At 50.5% G+C, this 17216-nt stretch overlaps 1 protein-coding gene across 1 annotated transcript in view; it reads right to left on the reverse strand.

The window, feature by feature from the left end:
• Positions 1–17216, reverse strand: part of CFAP276 (cilia and flagella associated protein 276) — a 283349-nt gene that overhangs the window by 199304 nt on the left and 66829 nt on the right. Inside the window, exon 2 of the mRNA XM_089686470.1 lies at positions 7609–7725. Coding sequence (XP_089542596.1) covers positions 7609–7725 — 117 coding nt within the window. The remainder of the gene's footprint in view (positions 1–7608; positions 7726–17216) is intronic.

Raw genomic sequence — 17216 nt, forward strand, 5'->3', positions numbered from 1 at the left:
TTTGTGATTCCTCCTCCATGGAAATCATCACTAATTACCTGAAGAACACTCACTTTCCACCTCAGATAAAACATCAAATGTGTTAGACTCCTCCGCCCTCCAGGGTTCAGGTACAGATACATCCTTCTTCCTCTTCTTCTTCTCATACTTTCTTTTTGCCTCCAACCACTCCATATCATCATGTGAGAACCCTGACTGCAAAGACCCCCACCCCCTCCATTCCACCATCACCCACAACATCATCCACCCCACTTTCTCCACTCGCTACAGTGGTCCCTCCACCTTTCACTTCAACACCCCCACCATCATTACTCCACCTCCCGGTGCTTCATACCCTCCGATCCTCAGATGCCAGGGAGCGGGGGGTCAATGCAACCATACACACTGGTCCAGTTTCCTCCACAGCATTCACTACCCCTTGGCTGCACCACATTCAGCCGCCTGAATGACAGGGGTGCAGATTGTAAATCTGCTGCAGACCTCCACCTGAGCTGCCCACCTGATGTGACCACCTCCTCCCAGCCAGAGCCCCAGCATAGGTTTTATCTGCAGAATCAAAAGCTCCATACTGTAAAGATGCACCCTGCCCATTGGTTGTAGGTGCCTCAGAACCCCCGCTCTGCAAATTACCATGAGCGGCAACAGCAGCAGCTGTCACTCCCTCTACCACCACCAATACATTCCCCTTTCCATCTTTACAAGCAACTTTATGTCCACACTCTTTCACTTGTGGACCCACTGCTCCCAGCAGACCCACTCACAGCAGATGCTCCAGTCTTCACCTCCTCTTCCCCCAACATACTCCTCTTAGGCAAAAAGCCTCCCACTCCTTGTCACTCTCCCCTGGGTTTCGGCAACACCTTTCTCAGTGCAGCTTACATTTCCCTTCCCACCATTTTGTGCTATACTTGCAGCTACCAGCAGGGATTGTTCAGAAGAAATAGCACATCCCAGCTTTACCTTTCCCCAGCCACAGATTTTTGGTACCAGAGTCCAAAGTCACAGATTTCTTGGTATCAGCAGATTTCAGTCCTGCAGGCACAGTAGCTATCTTCTGTGCAGAGCTCTGTGCAGATACAGGAGGTTTTCCCTTCAAAACTCTGCTGTGCACACTGCTGTCCACACTGGAGTCCATACTGCTCTCCATACTGGATTCCATACTGACAGTTTTGATAAAGCATGATTTCTCAGTCACTTTTTCCTTTACAGGACCAGGTACAAAGTCCTCACCATCAACCTCATCAGCAGATCCTGAGGTGGATGGGATACCAGGGGCAGCATCCAGGATCCCCTCCTCACTCTCCACCTGTACTGCTGCCACCGATGCAGAGACTTTGCCCCAACTGGTGTCTCCCTTTTTTATTTCCTGAACCTTTCCTTGTTCTGGAACTTGTCCTTGAATGCTACGCTCTCTTCTTTAATGCTTTGACCAGGCTTCTTTATGGCATCCTCCAAAACATTAAGCTCTGGTTGTAGACTCTGCTGCTTGCTGCTCAATGCTCTATCAATGTCATGTACCTTGCTTGTGAGCTTAACGGCAGAGGAAGACCTCTCGTACAGCTCCGGTTCGAGGACCACTGAAGGTGAAACAGCAACCACAAGAGCACGGCGGGGTCAGTTTTGTAGTCTGTGCAGGAATCGCTGGCACTTCCCTGGCAAATGGAACAGCTGGCTGCAGATGGACGTGGTAGCAGAGTGGGCTGGCAGCAGGAAGCACAGCAGTGCAGGCGGGTATCGGGCAGCTGGCAGTAGACAGATGCTATGGCAGGACAAGCTGGTGGCAGAGCAGGCTGGCAGCGATCAGATGTCACAGCTGGACAGGCTGGCAGTGGAACAGGCGGGTAGCAGGCAGACGTCACAGCAGGACAGGTTGGTAGCACAGCAGGCTAGCAAGCTGTATGCAGCGTCAGACAGGCAGGGTTGGTAACAGATCAGGCATATATGGCAGGCAGAAGAGTAGTCAAGTCACAGGCCAAGGTCCGCAATGGTGGAGGCAGATCAAGCATATATAGAAGGCAGAGGCGGAGTCCAAGAAGCAAGCCAAGGTATCACTCACAGGAACAGGCACAGGAATATGTGAGGGGGGGGGAGCTGCAAATCAGACAGCACAGGCTAATAGTACAGCTGGGTTTAAATAGTCTCATTGGCACCAACATTAGCAGGGGGCAGTCGCAGGTGCGCGCATGCATGAATGCAAATGTGCATGACTATGCACACCAAAATGAGCCCCTGCACATCTGTACCGCCGTGTATGTCCAGAAGCTTCAGCCGCACTATGGCAAGTATCTTCCTGGCATTGCTCTCTCCCTACGGGCAGCCGCCAGATGCCCAGCTGGCTTCCCTTCTCCAGGTGAACACGGAAAAAAGCACAAATACGTCCTTTAGCATGGACATTGTGTTCGAGCTCCCAGGAGTTTTGTTCAGGACCATACCCTTTCCACTTAATCCGGTTCTGCAGTTGGTTCCTTTTTCTCCTTCAATCCACAATAGCATACACCTCATATTCTTCATCTCCATTTTCAAGCACAGGTTCAGGAGGACCAGACCCCCTATCTGGGAAGGGATCCGTCACCACAGGCTTTAGGTGCAAAACATGAAATACTGGATGGATCTTAAATGATCCTGGTAAAGATAGTTCATACGATACCTCTTTAAGTTTGCTCTTCACTGGGAATGGTCCCTGTGGCGGATCTGTTCTGCCCGGGCTGCCTCTTGCGGAGCGATGCAGCGTAGTCTCAACCAATGGTCCCCTTTTCCGGCAAGTCTTCCAGCGCTGTCAGGGTCCTGTCCACAGCAGAAGTTCTGGAAGATCTGGCATTTCTGCCAGTACTCTGCATGGCCGCAGAAGTACACATCAGCCTCAGTTTGGTGCCAGACGGCCTTTATAAGGAGGCTCATCACTTCCTCAAGTTGCTGGATGATCTCTAGCTCCCTGTGCCCTGTTCCTGTTTCCTGTGATTCTGACCTGTGATTTCCTGTTACCGACTCGGCTTGCTCCTGGACCTGTCTACTCTGCTTTACCCCTGATTTGACCTCGGCTTGGATTACGGATACTCTCTCTCTCGCTCCTCTGTGTATGACCTCGGCTATCTCATCTGACTACGTCTGCTCTAATTCCCACCTGGTACCTGACCTTGGCTTGAATTGACTACCCAGTAAACATCTAAATCCCGGAAGTGCTTATATACCACGCACAGGCGCCTCCTGTCTGTAGACCTATCTCCATGCACCAGCTGTGCTTCTGAGTGGACCACCAACCAGCACTCCTACAGGTGACCTGTGCAACTTTGGGCCAGACTCCCGCTGTCCCACTCTCAGGGGAGTCCGGAACTTAGTCGCAAGGGAAGCCCTCTCTCCATTGGCCTCCATCACCAGGTACATGATAAGCGCTCTGCCAAGGTGGGTATTAAAACTCAAAGACAATCCTTCCCCGATATCTCAAACCACGAATCGGAACTTTGTGCAGGGTGAATGAATGCATCACTTTATTGAACACAACTTAACTTATACATAACATGCCGTCAGTAATCCATGCCCCCTCTAAACCCACCAGACAGTCTAGCACCTGGTTTCCCCACCCACACCCAAAACTCTACAGTACAATACAGCAGTAATCAGCACAGTATGAAATCTGGATAAGTGAAAGGCTACAAGTCCCCATTACCCAAGCAAACTGCAGAATGCCTGTCTACATAACAGCTGCTAAACATATACAGTTTTAAAAAAAGGTAGAACGGGAAGGCCACTTAACAGGGGGCTAAAACCAGAATGGAAAGGGAAAAATGTTATCACAAAGGGACGGTTCTTCACAGTCCCAAAAACGTAGGTGCGAGTTTCCTTGACAGGCATGCCAACTTAAGGTTTGCAGTGGATAGCCACACTTAGTCGCCCAACTGAAGACTCAGTTCCCCCCTTCTCTTTCTGTCAAATGCTTTCTTATTATCAGCCTTTGCTTTAGCCACTGCCTTTTGTAGAAAAATTATTGTTATGTTGAGAAAGTCCACTATCTGTCTCCAGCGTCTGAAGTCCGTAACATAGTCCTCGACCACTGTGTGGCCTTGTGGAGTGCATGAAGGGCAACCTCTGCTGTGGAAGTCTGTTGTGGGTTATCGTATAGCTGAGCCATCACTTCAAAGAAGGCAAACATGGTGTGCAGCTGGGAATTGTTCTCCTCGAGAAATTGGTGGGCCCAGGTCTGTGGCTCACCTTGAAGTAATTAAATGATGAACCTGACCTTGGCTGATTCCAGAGAGAAAGTCCGTGGTTGCAGGGAGAAGTACAATTGAGATGCGTTTTGGAATGCCCGGAATTTACTTATATCTCCCGAAAATCTTTCTGGTGTGGGGACCCTGGGTTCAAGAGGTAGCATCACCACGGTGGGTGCAGGAGCAGATTCTGTAGGGACCGTAGCGGAAGAGGAAGCGGACGTTGTCAAAATGTAGCCAGGATTTGTACCCGCTGTTCCAACTGGATATACTCCTCTTGAAGAGACTTGAGCGCTTTAGTCAGCAGCGAGATGCCGGCAAATCTCATCCATGGGAGAGGATCCTTCTGCAGGCTCAGACATGGCTGTCTGATACTGTCACATGCCTTGCTTGTGAGTATGATGGCAGAGGAAGGCCTCTTGTACAACTCCGGCTCAAGTGCCACTAAAGGCGAAACAGCAACCACAAGAGCACGGCGGGGTATGAGTGCCTGGTCAGTTCTGTAGTCTGTGCAGGAATCACTAGCACTTCGCTGGCAGTTGGAACAGCTGGCTGCAGATGGACGTGATAGCAGGCTGGCGGGCAGGTGTCACAGCTGGACAGGCTGGCAGAGGAGCAGACAGGTAGCAGGCAGATGCCACAGCAGGACAGGTTGGTAGCAAAGCAGGCTAGCAAGCTGTATGCAGGGTCAGACAAGCCAGGTCGGTAACAGATGAGCGGATAAGGCATAAATAGCAGGCAGAAGAGTAGTCGGTTCACAGGCCAAGGTTAGCAATGGTGGGGGCAGATCAAGCAGATACAGATGGCAGAGTCCAAGAAGCAAGCCGAGGTCAATCACAGGTATCACTCACAGGAACAGGCACCGGAATAGGGGGGGGGGGTGAGCTGCAAATCAGACAGCACAAACTAATAGTGCTGCTGGGTTTAAATAGTCTCATTGGTGGCAAAGAATGCAAATGTGCACAACTATGCACACCAAAACGGGCCCCCGCACATCTGAGCCAGCCTGTGCCACCGTGTATGTCCAGAGGCTTCCACCGCACTATGGCAAGTATCTTCCTGACAATCAAGCAAAACTTTATTTCTCTTGTAATCATCTTTCAGGCTCACCAGCTTTTCCTCCTTTGTAATACGAACCAAACAATCAGCAACCTGCACTCTGAAGGCAGGAAAGGATTTCCCTTTTTTAGAGCCACAGCCAAGGTCTTCAGGTCTTCAAATGAAGTTGAAAGTGCAAGTTGGGTCCCTCAGGGGGACTATCACCTGGGTCTTCCCCAGAATCTTCCATCCTCAATGGGGCCAGGCAGGCAGACCTGGCCCCCTAATGTCTGGAGAGAGAGAGCTATAGCGACCTCTCTGGTGCAGAGACTGATGTGACTGGCTCATTGTTCCCTGTTACACCCTACCCTGGGTACTGTAATGCCTCCTGTAGTACCAGCCAGTCTCTGTACTTGGTGACTGCAGACTGGATCCCCTATAGAACTTCCAGCACTGCTTCAGGATACTCTGGATGGGGTCCCCAAGCACCAACTGGACCCCAAAAGAATTTATTCAGTGGTGTAGCTTGCAACCCAGGGGTGCCTCAGACCTCAGGATGGGTCTTACTCCCCCAGGAACAAGAGACTGTTGTTCTAGGCCCCAGCCTATTTATACCCTTCTCAGCCCGATAATTGTCACTCACTCTCCTGACCAGGGATTGGCTGTGAGAGCATGAATATGCAGGTCAGGGTCAGACTCTCCCACCAGCTATTTCCCATAATTTAGTGGGATGTAGGGAAAAGTAGTTGAGCCTGTACCAACAGAACCCAAAGCAGCCAAAAGCAAATGATTACTGCTCCCCTTATTATAGGGAAGCCAAAAAACAAAATTTACCTAAACGTTAGCAGCCTAACTAGGAGGGTGCTACACTTACTTTGTGAAGATCCTCACACATTTACTACCTTGAATTCTGTGACATGTATTCACTATGTCCTGAAAGTAAATTCTTCTGTGTCACACATTTCACAAAGCCTGCCTTCTGAACTACAGAGGGGCTGAGAGGAGGAGTTTCAGGAGGCAAAGTCAGTACAGGAATCACTGATTGCAGGCAGCAAGGTACCCTGGGATATGTAGTCCTTAGACATTTAACCATTTACCTACTGGACACTTATACCCCCTTCCTACCCAGGCCAATTTTCAGCTTTCAGCTTTGTCGCACTTTGAATGGCAATTGCATGGTCAGGCTACCTTTTTTTCACACATATAGAGCTTTCTTTTGATGGTATTTACTTGCCGCTGGATGTTTTATTTTTTTGTGCTATAAACAAAAAAGAGCAAAAAATTTGAAAAAGTTTTTCTTTGTTTCTATTATAACATTTTGCAAATTTTTCTCCTTCACTGATGTGCGTTGATGAGACTGCACTGATAGGCAGCACTGATGGGCACTGATAGGTGGCACTGATAGGCAGCACTGATGATGTTGCACTGATATGCAACAATGATGGGCACTGATAGGCGGCACTGAGAGTCAGCACCGATGGGTGGCACTGACTGGCAGCACTGCTGGGCACTGGTGGGTGGCACTGCTGGGCACAGGTGGGTGGCATTACTAGGCACTGATCAGCACAGATTGGTGGCACTGCTGGGCACTGATTGGCACAGGTGGGTGGCACTGCTGGGCACTTGTGGGCGGCATTGGTGGGTGTCACTTCTGGGCACCGATCATCAGTGCCCTGATGATTGGTGCCGATCCATCCTCTGACAATTGCCGGTTATCAGCAGTACTTTCCTCTCGCTTTGACAGCGTGAAGAAAGTGCAGCCGATAACTGGCAACTCCATGTACCAGTGATCTGCTGAGTCATTGGACACGGCTGATCACTTTGTTAAAAGGTCGCTGTGATTTTACCACATCACATGATCAGCTGTGTCCGTAGGACACAACGATCACGGAGACCACCGAGTGTGTGTGCCCACGTGGGCGCGCAGGAGGGGTGTTCTGGGATTACATCATATGATGTCCTCCCAGGACTGGGCAACTGCGTTGTAGCCGTCATTTGGCTATAGCACGGTTGGCAAGTGGTTAAAGTAAACAGCAGAGGAGAAGCTGCAAAGAATGCAGGGAAGTTGTGGAAAGAGATGGCCAGGAGGCAGGCAGCAATCCCAACATGATAGGAGATTTTTCAAGTAAGTTGATATTGGATTGTCAAAAATAACTATTGTTTGTACTGTTATTACAATGCTGATGTTATAAAATGAGAGTGAACGCTGTTACTATAGGACTCCTTTAACTGGGATTATGTCTGTAAATTCAGTATAGTAACCATGACTGTACTGTCAGAAGTTAAGGTCGTTATTGTTGTGTCTACGATATTATAGAAAAAAGTACACTCTTTTTAATTTTGTTAATAATTATAGATTGCTTACCTCAGGACCATTGTAATAGGCAGACCTTCTTGCGCTTGATAGGGTGGGAGTTGCATTAAGTCGGTTCCAGGGATCTTCATGACAGGTTAAATGGATTGACGTTTGGTACCGTAAACTCTGAAATGTAGATATAAACTACATGAAAACTTGTTTTCTAATGCTAAAATAAAGGCTACCCTTAAAGCGGAAATAAACAGTGCTTTCTTTTTTTATTAAATTGGCCACCAAGTGTATAATCTATATTATACGCTATAATCTGCTTACCTGTCAAATGATGTTCTCCAACACAGCACTGTCAGCTTTACAGCTGGTCTCAGGAACTCCCATCTCTCTCCTGTCTGTTTGGCCACCTGAATGGCTGGGCCATGACGGACGGTGTAACTTCTCTGCATGCGCTCAGTAGTCACATCCTTTCGGCACACAGCAATTGTTTAAAAAATGTGAGTTTTAATGTAACATAATTAACGCTTCCATTTTTTAAATGAATGAAAAAAAGGGGGATGGAATAAAAGTGGTTAGAGGGGCTTATTTATTTTCATGTTTGCTGCATCTGCATCGTTCGCCCTCTGAAAAGCTGAAATTTGCTGAAAAGCAATTTGTGGTGGATTACTTATCAGAGGACAGTACAGCAGTAGCTGGCATGCACCCAAGAGATGCTGCTGCAGTCTCCCGACTTACTTTTTTTTACATTGGCAAATGGCAATTTTGCATTGCAGGACTGCACTAGAACTGTGAGCCAAGCGTTTAGCTTGTGGTTGTAGTGCAGTCCCATTGATCTCAATGGGCAGGTTTGACAGGAAGTGTCACCTGTCAGACTCTGCAACCTAAAAAGTTAAAATTGTCATGGCCGCAAAGCATCACAGCTGCAGCATGTGTACAGTCCCAATAGGCTGTAATGTTACAGTCTTGTTTTGTGGCTTTCTCCCCAGCCACTAGTGCAAAAGAGCCCTTAGAGTGATTGTAAAAGGTTTATTTTTTAAATTAAAATACTAAACATATTATACTTACCAGCTCTCTACAGTGATTTTGCACAGAGCAGCCCTGAACCTCCTCTATGCTCCTTCTCTTCTTTGTATGCCCCCATAGCAAGCTATGGGGGTGTAAGCCGTGTACCGGGGTGGGCTCCCCAGGATACAGTGAAGTCACAAACGAGGAAAGAAACCCCAAAACCAGCTTTTGCCACAACAGAATTTTACTTAGATGTGGCAAATAAACACAACCACAAATGCTGGGAGCATACAATAAATTTACATACACCCAGCCCAAAGGCTGAGACCCTTGTTCTGCACAGCACAGCGCCTTCTGATGATGAAGGTAGAAAGAGTAGTAATTTACCTACTGGCGGGCACAACTAAGCTGCCACACCTTACCTGTTATTACCCTAAAAGAGCAGGAATCAGTGTATGGGTGTATGGTAGGGGCTAGCCTGCGGTGCAGCACAACAGCTTACAATCTTACAGAAATCTACAGTATTCCCTCTCCCATAACTGGTCCTGTAGCACGTGCCTAAGTATTCCTTCTGAGCAAAACGCCGGTCTGGCTTGAGTTTGTAGGATTTCATCAGTTCTCCAATGTGAAATGTCACTTTAAGTTGTGGAGTCCTTCCAATGATCAGTAACAACACTTGTGGCCTGACACAAACAGAGAACCTAACTAACTAACTATAGGCCTGGACTCAGTCTCAAGGCGCCAACACTGAAATGAGGTGCGTGCACGATCTTACTGACCCGGGTCTGCTTTTTATCCGCTGGTGACTCTGAACAGAACAAATGTGTCTCCAACAAGCATGCGGTCTCGCCGTATATGTTGCTTAGTTCCTCTGCTCTCATCAGCATTCCTGGCAGCAATCTCATCAGCTTCCTGGCAGCAATCTCATCAGCTTCACTTAGCTGCAGCTCTGGTTACGGAGGGGTGCTCTCACACCTGGATGTCAACAGATTCTCAGCTCACACGGCCCCCCTCATTCACCATTCTCCAGAACATGGCTACTCTCTCTCCTCTGTGTGAAAACTCCACCTCTTCATGAATATAGAAATCTCTATGCAGTCTGAGGCTGTGTTAGAAAAACAGTGACATCTTGTGGCTAAACTGCAGAATGTCAGTCAAAACATTTAATTTACTCCACACAAGCAGTATTCAAACAATGAGAGCTGTTTCCCCATCTCACATGCCACCCCACTAGAGGTTGTCGTCCTCAGCAACCCTCCCCATACAAACTCATTCTGGGCATAACGCTGTGGGGGCACACCAGCATTGGGCCTTGTTGACCTTCGTAGAGTGAAGGGCTCAGAAGCACTGGGGACCTCAGGCACATTTAATGGGAGAGGAGCTGCTGACCGCTCAACACTTTCCCTCGGTGGCTAACTTGCTATGGTTGGAGCCTCTGTGGGTACTGGGGCAGGGACAACCCACCATTCCTCCCCCTCCTTCAAGGGGATTTTCTCAGTACTCTGAGCAGGAGGAGCCATCCCCTCCACGCACACTGGTTCATCAAAATTACAATGCCTCAACATGTTACGGTGCAAGTTTGGTGAGGGCCCCCCAAGTCCCTATTGGCTCTACCTCATAGACCGGGATGGCAGGGTCTACCCTCCTCTTCACCGTGTATGGGACCGTCTCCCACCGCCCATCCAACTTTCCAGACGGCCGCTTGGCTTTGACTATCACTCAATCACCCGGGGCATACTCCTCCTTCTCCACTGGTCTTGGATTGGGGTATACCACTTGTCTAAGGCGCTCCCCTACAACCTTGTGGATTGCTCTCAGCCGGCGGCGGTGCTCTTGCACCCATGCAGTAGTATTTCTTGGTGGTGGTTCCATCGGATCGGGCATGTGGAGATCTTCAATCTCCTGTCTGGCTCTCCCAAACATGAGCATATGTGGGGAGTATCCAGTGGTACTGTGTACCCTGTTATTATAGGCCCACATCAGTTCAGGTAGGTATTCAGGCCACAGAGCTTTTTGGCGGTCCTCCAGAGTCCGCAGCATCTGGAGCAAGGTGCGGTTGACCCGCTCGCATGCCCCGTTACCCTGGGGGTGATACAGGGTGGTGCGGGAACGTTCGATCCCATACAGTTGGTACAACTCATTCATTAGAGTACCCTGAAAACATGCCCCCTGGTCCGAATGTATTCTCTGTGGACACCCGAACACCTGTATAAAGTGTTTGCAGACCGCTTCAGCGGCCGACTCTGCTGTCTGGTCTCTGGTGGGTACAGCCAACGCATACTTTGTAAAATGATCTGTCATGACTAGACAGTACGAGTGTCCCGAGGTAGAGTACCCAATCTGTACATAATCGATCATAACGAGCTCCAGGGGTCTGATGTCCAGATGGCCTGGACAGGAGCCCGCTGTTCAGTACTCTTACTCAGCCCACAGGGCCGACACTTAAGACATGCCTCGGCCACCATGTCTGCCAAATCGGGACAGTACACGAGCCGTTGGAGCCACTTGAACATTTATCGCTCCCAAAATGGGCACCCCTCTCATGGGCCTCTCAGGCAGCCTCCGGTCCCAATGACATGGGGATGACAATCTGTTGCCAGTACTGCAACTCTGACTGCAAGTATATGGTCTGACACAGGAGGCCCTGGGTAACAGTTAGCTTATCCCACTGCCTCAACAACGTTTGGCCCTCGGGAGGCAGACGAGCCCGCTCTTCTGACCGAGGCCAGATCTTGGTCCGGACCCAATCTTTCACTTTCCACAGGTCCGGGCAGCTATCCTGGACCCTCTCCCTATCAGCCAACATCTTTCCCAGCACCATTGGCATCCCGGACGCCACTCCACTTGAATGTGCCACGTTGTCAGGGAATGGGAACATCGTCACAGCGATCGAATCTGCACATGCGTAGAGTCCTGACAAATTGTACAGGGAGGTGGGCACTAGGATCCAGGCGCGCCTGTCACCAATGACGGTGCCGGGCAAGCACTAGGACCCAGGAGCGCCTGTCAGGAGTTGGGTGGGCTATTTAAACCCGGCTCTTGCAATGCTCAAGTGCCGTATGGTCTTTCCTGTGTTCTGTGAGTTTACTTTGCTGCTGACCCTGCCTGATCCTGATCTGCTGACTTCTCCTGCTCTGACCCCTGGCTTGCCTGACCATTCTCCTGCCTGCTCCTGCACTTTTGATCTCTAGTTGCCAAACCCGGACCGTGACACGTTTATTCCTCTGCCTGCCGTTTGTACCGACCTGCTCCACTGTTACCGACCCGGCCTGTCTGACCTCGCTTACTCTACCTCCTCACATCAGACTCTCATCTGCTGCGTACCACCGACAGGTGCCTCTACCACAGCTGGTTGCACCCTGGGGTCGCGACCTGGTCTCTGCTTGCTCCAAGTCCATCCCCACCATCAGGGGCTCTGGTGAACAAGCAGGTCGGAACTTAGATTCCACGCCCTGGGGAATTCTGGTCTTTGGAACGCTAGAGGCTACCACTGGCTGGTCCCTAACAGAACCATACGACCATGACGGAGTCTGGAGGAGGACCCTCTCCCTGGGAAGAGATGTGCCACCATCTGTCCGTGCTTACCCAAGCTGTCAAGACACTGGAAGAGGGTTATAAACATTTGGAGGGATGGCGTCAGACCCGGTCGGTTCACCTCCTACCAGTAGCCCTGCGGGACCCTCCGCTGGAGCAGTGTTCTCCATTCCCCAGCCGGAGCCTCGAGTCCCAGTGCCGGAGCGGTTCCATGGAGATTGAGGGAAGTTTCGGGCCTTCCTGAATTCCTGCCAGCTCTACTTCGACCTCAAACATTTGCTTTCGAATCTGTGAAGGTGGGATTCGTGATATCCTTGCTGCAGGGTGAACCCCAGGCCTGGGCATATAGCCTATTGGAGGCTCGCCATCCGCATGTGAACTCTGTGGCAGAATTTTTCAAGGCGATGGCACACTTATATGACGATCCTCAGCGAGCTGCTTTGGCCGAAGCAGCCCTACATTCTCTGCAACAGGGACGCCGGGCAACAGAGGATTATGCCTCGGAATTCAGGCGTTGGTCTGGAGATACGCAATGGAATGATGCAGCACTGCACCATCAGTTCCGCCTAGGATTATCCGAGCCCCTAAAGGATGAATTGGCCAGGGTGGAAAAATGAATCACCCTGGCAATTCAGATTGACCGTAGGTTACGGGAACGAAGGCAGGAAAGGTCTGGTCAAGGGTCAAGGCCTACATGGATGTTACCACGGGTCCCAATCCCATCACATCCTGCAGTCAGCAATCTGAGTCCTGAACCTACGGACGGAACAGAGCCTATGCAATTTGGGTTAATTCGGCCATCTCTCACGCCACAGATGCAGAGTGAATAATCTATGCCTATACTGCGGAGCAGCGGGTCACATGGTGCGTTCCTGTCCTGAGAAGCTCTGTAAGTACTCTACCATTTTTTCTATGTCTCCAACCTGTGTAGATGACCCTACTCATGTAGTCGTGCCCATCTCGTTCCAGCTCCCAGGAAGAACCGTGCAGGTAATGGCTATTATTGATTCTGGGGCCTGCAGTTGCTTTGTGGACCTTAACTTTGCAACTCAGCAACGAATTTCGTTATTGTCCAAAAAATGAGGTTTGAATATTTTTCTGGCTGATGGTTCACAAATTAAATCAGGGTTGGTAGATCGAGAGACCCCTCCTTTGTGCACCACAGTAGCAGGCCACCACCAGGAACTCCTCCGCTTGGACGCTATTGCGTCCCCTCTATTTCCAGTGATTTTGGGGCTCCCGTGGTTACGGGCTCATGATCCCCAAATTAACTGGAAGACTGGATCTGTTCAATTTCACTCACTATACTGCCAGGAGCACTGTCTCCTAAAGTCATCACCAGGGCCCCCAACCTTGCTGTGTGTGAATACAGATACAGATCTAACACAGACTGTGCCCTCCGCATACCATAATTTCCTTGACGTGTTCAGCCCGTGAGGTACAGAGATTCTCCCTCTGCACCGGGCCTATGACTGCCCTATTGACCTGCTCCCGGGATCCGAGATTCCCTTCGGCCGAATCTTCCAGCTGTCTGAACGAGAGTTGGGCGCCCTAAAAGAATACATTGATGACTGTCTGTGGAAGGGATTTATTCGCCCCTCCACTTCACCAGCCAGGGCGGGAATCTTTTTTGTAGAGAAGAAGGACCAGTCCCTGAGGCCCTGCGTAGACTATAGGGACCTGAATAAGATCACCGTGAAGAACCGGTATCCCCTTCCCTTAGTCCCTGAATTATTTCAGAGACTAAAGACAGCCTCCATCTTTACCAAACTAGACCTCAGGGGAGCATATAATCTGGTGCGCATTTGGAAGGGGGATGAGTGGAAGACCGCCTTCCGCACTCGCTTTGGGCACTTTGAGTACCTCGTTACGCCATTCGGTCTCTGTAATGCACCGGTTACATTCCAACACTTTGTGAATGACATTTTTAGGGACATCCTGGACATCTATGTGATTGTGTATCTGGATGACATCCTGATTTTTTTCCTCATCCCTGGAGACACATAGAGAGGTGTCCAAGCAGGTCGGAACTTAAATTCCGCGCCCTGGGGAATTCTGGTCTGTGGAACGCTAGAGGCTACCACCGGCTGGTCCCTAACACACGTCCTGGAACATAGGTAATCGACCAAGGTCAGGAGTTTCAGTGTCCTCTAGCTCCTCATTGGCACTCTGAGCCGACAACCCTACAGGGACTCGGGAGAGAGCATCAGCGTTGCCGTTCTCCCTACCTGACCGGAACTTGATGCGGTATTAGTACTTAGAAAGGCAAGCCAACCACCTCTGCTCAAGCGCACCAAGTTTGGAATTTTCCAGATGTGCTAACGGGTTGTTGTCCGTCATCACGGTCACTTCTGCAGCGGTCAGGTACTCAGCAAACTTTTCGGTCATGGCCCACATCAGTGCCAGTAGTTCCAATTTAAAGGAGCTATAGTTGTCAGGGTTGCGCTCTGACTCCCTCAGAGCCCGGCTGCCATAGGCAATGACTCTCTCACGTCCATCCTGGACTTGGGATAACACAGCCCCCAGACCATGTAGACTTCCGTCAGTGTACAGCAGGAATGGAGTGTCGAACCACGCATAAGCCAGAATCAGGGCACTAATCAACGCCCCCTTCACTGCTTCAAAGGCCCCTTGTTGCCGGGGTCCCCACTCGATGGGACGATTCTTCGGGCCCCCTGCAGTGCCCCTTAATAACTCGTTTAACGGGCCCACCAAATAAGCAACTTGGGTATAAACCTCCTGTAGTAGCCAGCCAGTCCAATGAACGCCTGCACCTCTCGTAGTGTACTCGGCTGGGGCCACTTCTAGACAGCCTCCACCTTGTCGGGGGTTGGCTTTACCCCCTCCTGGGTGACCAAATGTCCCAAATACTCTATCTGCTGTCGAAACAGTTGGCACTTCTTGGGCTTGATTTTGAGCCCATGGTCTCGCAGCCGTCCTAAGACCTGTTGCAGTTTCTGGAGGTGATCCTCAAAAGAGGCCCCAAACACTACTACGTCGTCCAGGTATATCAATACTGACTCGAAGTTGAGATCTCCCAGACAGTGCTCCATCAACCGCTGGAATGTTCCCGGGGCATTGGACAGGCCGAATGGCATCCGGTTGAACTCGTAGAGACCCATAGGTAGGATGAAGGCCGTCTTCGCTTTGTCCTTCTTGGCCACCGGTACCTGCCAATACCCACTGGCCAGGTCAAGAGTCAAGAAGAACTTAGCATGACTCGGGGCAAACAACGACTCCTCAATCCGCGGAAGGGGGTAGGCATCCCAGACGGTCTGGGTATTCAGCTTCCGATAATCTATGCAGAAGAGACTCCCATCTTTCTTCCGCACCAAGACTACTGGAGCAGCCCAAGGACTTTGACTCTCCTGGATCACCTGGTTTTCCAACATGCTGGCCACCATATACTTCGCCTCCTGGTACATTTTAGGCGGGATTTGCTGGTAACGTTCCCTGATCGGTGCAGCATTGCCGGTGGGGACTTCGTGTTCGATGGTGGAGGCATACCCGAACTCCTTACCATGTCTCGAGAAGGCCTCCATCATATGTCCAAAGTGTCTTTCGAAGAACTCCAGAGGCATAAGGGTGCACTCCGACCCTGTATCAACTAGGCAGCGTACCTTCTGGCCTTCCAACTCGGCTTCCATAATGGGTCTGCTGGCATACAGGTCGTGTTCCTCATGCTTAGGGCTTAGCTTCTGGTGTACCGCCACAGGACGCCCAGCTACTGCGGCGGTCGGAAGTTTAACGTCGTCTCGGACTTCATCTGTTCTGGGCACTCTCTGGCCATGTGGCCGTACTGTCAACAAGCCCAACAGTGGGGTTCCCTTTTGATGTGCCCCCACAGCTGAGTTATCCTGAGTGGAGTGGCGCAAGGTGCTGAGGTCATTTCCGGAGACTGGGGAGATTCTGCCTTCATCTGGGACACTTTCAGCCGAAGTTCTCTTAATTTTGTCCGCAGGGCCTGGACCACATCCTTTAAGGATTCTGAGTCTTCAGATGCAGACTGACGTCTTGTAGCATGGGTACTACTCACTTTTCCCGCTGCCACAGGTATGCACTCTTCCTCTCTCTCCAAGGCGGCTAAGTAGATGCTGTAGAATGTCATGTTGGGCCCTGTCCGGGTCATCTCTTGCAATTTGTCCTGTAAGAACTTGTTGGAGAGCCCCACTATGAACTGGTCTCGTAGTAGCCGGTCCACCTCCCGGAAAGCTCCCATGGCCTCTGGATCTCACCGCTGTATTTCATTTAGCATCTCCTGTAGGGCATTGGAGTACTGCATCAGGGTCTCGCCCTCTTGCTGTGGTCGGTTGAAGAAGTGGCTCCGCAGCTGCACTACTTTAACACGCCCCCCTTGGGCTCTCTCCAGCAGGGAGAATATTTTCTCTAGGGTGTCTCTCTCAGATTCGGGCCTTACCATCACTGTCCATCTGACGTCACCCTCTAGAGCCCCCAATGCAACCTCTGCCCGCAGCTTGGACGTCAGGTTACACATTCTAACCGCACTTCGCACTCTTTCAGTCCAGTCCTGCAACGTCATATTTTTACCGTCAAATTTTGGCAGGTGACTCAACAGCGCTCCCACGGGAATGTACCCTACTGGTATGGGCAGGGCGGGGGCAAGCTGTATCAGCGGTGTTGGGGTAACTTGGCCTTGCACCAGCGCACCCTGAGCTGGGTCCTGGACCGGTGCCATTGGTGCCCGGGGAAGATCTCCCGCCGTATTCCCGTCCATAACGGTCGCTGTATCCTGCCGACTACGCCAAGTTGTAAGTCGTGTACTGGGGTGGGCTCCCCAGGATACAGTGAAGTCACGAACAAGGAAAGCAACCCCAACACTAGCTTTTGCCACAACAGAATTTTACTTAGATGTGGCAAGTAAACACAACCACAAATGCTGGGAACATACAATAAATTTACATACACCCAGCCCAAAGGCTGAGACCCTTGTGCTGCACAGCACAGCGCCTTCTGATGATGAAGGTAGAAAGAGTAGTAATTTACCTACTGGTGGGCACAACTAAGCTGCCACACCTTACCTGTTATTATCCTAAAAAAGCAGGAATCAGTGTATGGGTGTATGGTATGGGCTAGCCTGCAGTGCAGCACAACCGCTTACAATCTTA

Source organism: Staurois parvus, unplaced genomic scaffold (assembly GCF_062004578.1).
Source record: "Staurois parvus isolate SC_StPar_1 unplaced genomic scaffold, SC_StPar_1.0 ptg000399l, whole genome shotgun sequence".
NCBI classification, from domain to species: domain Eukaryota; kingdom Metazoa; phylum Chordata; class Amphibia; order Anura; family Ranidae; genus Staurois; species Staurois parvus.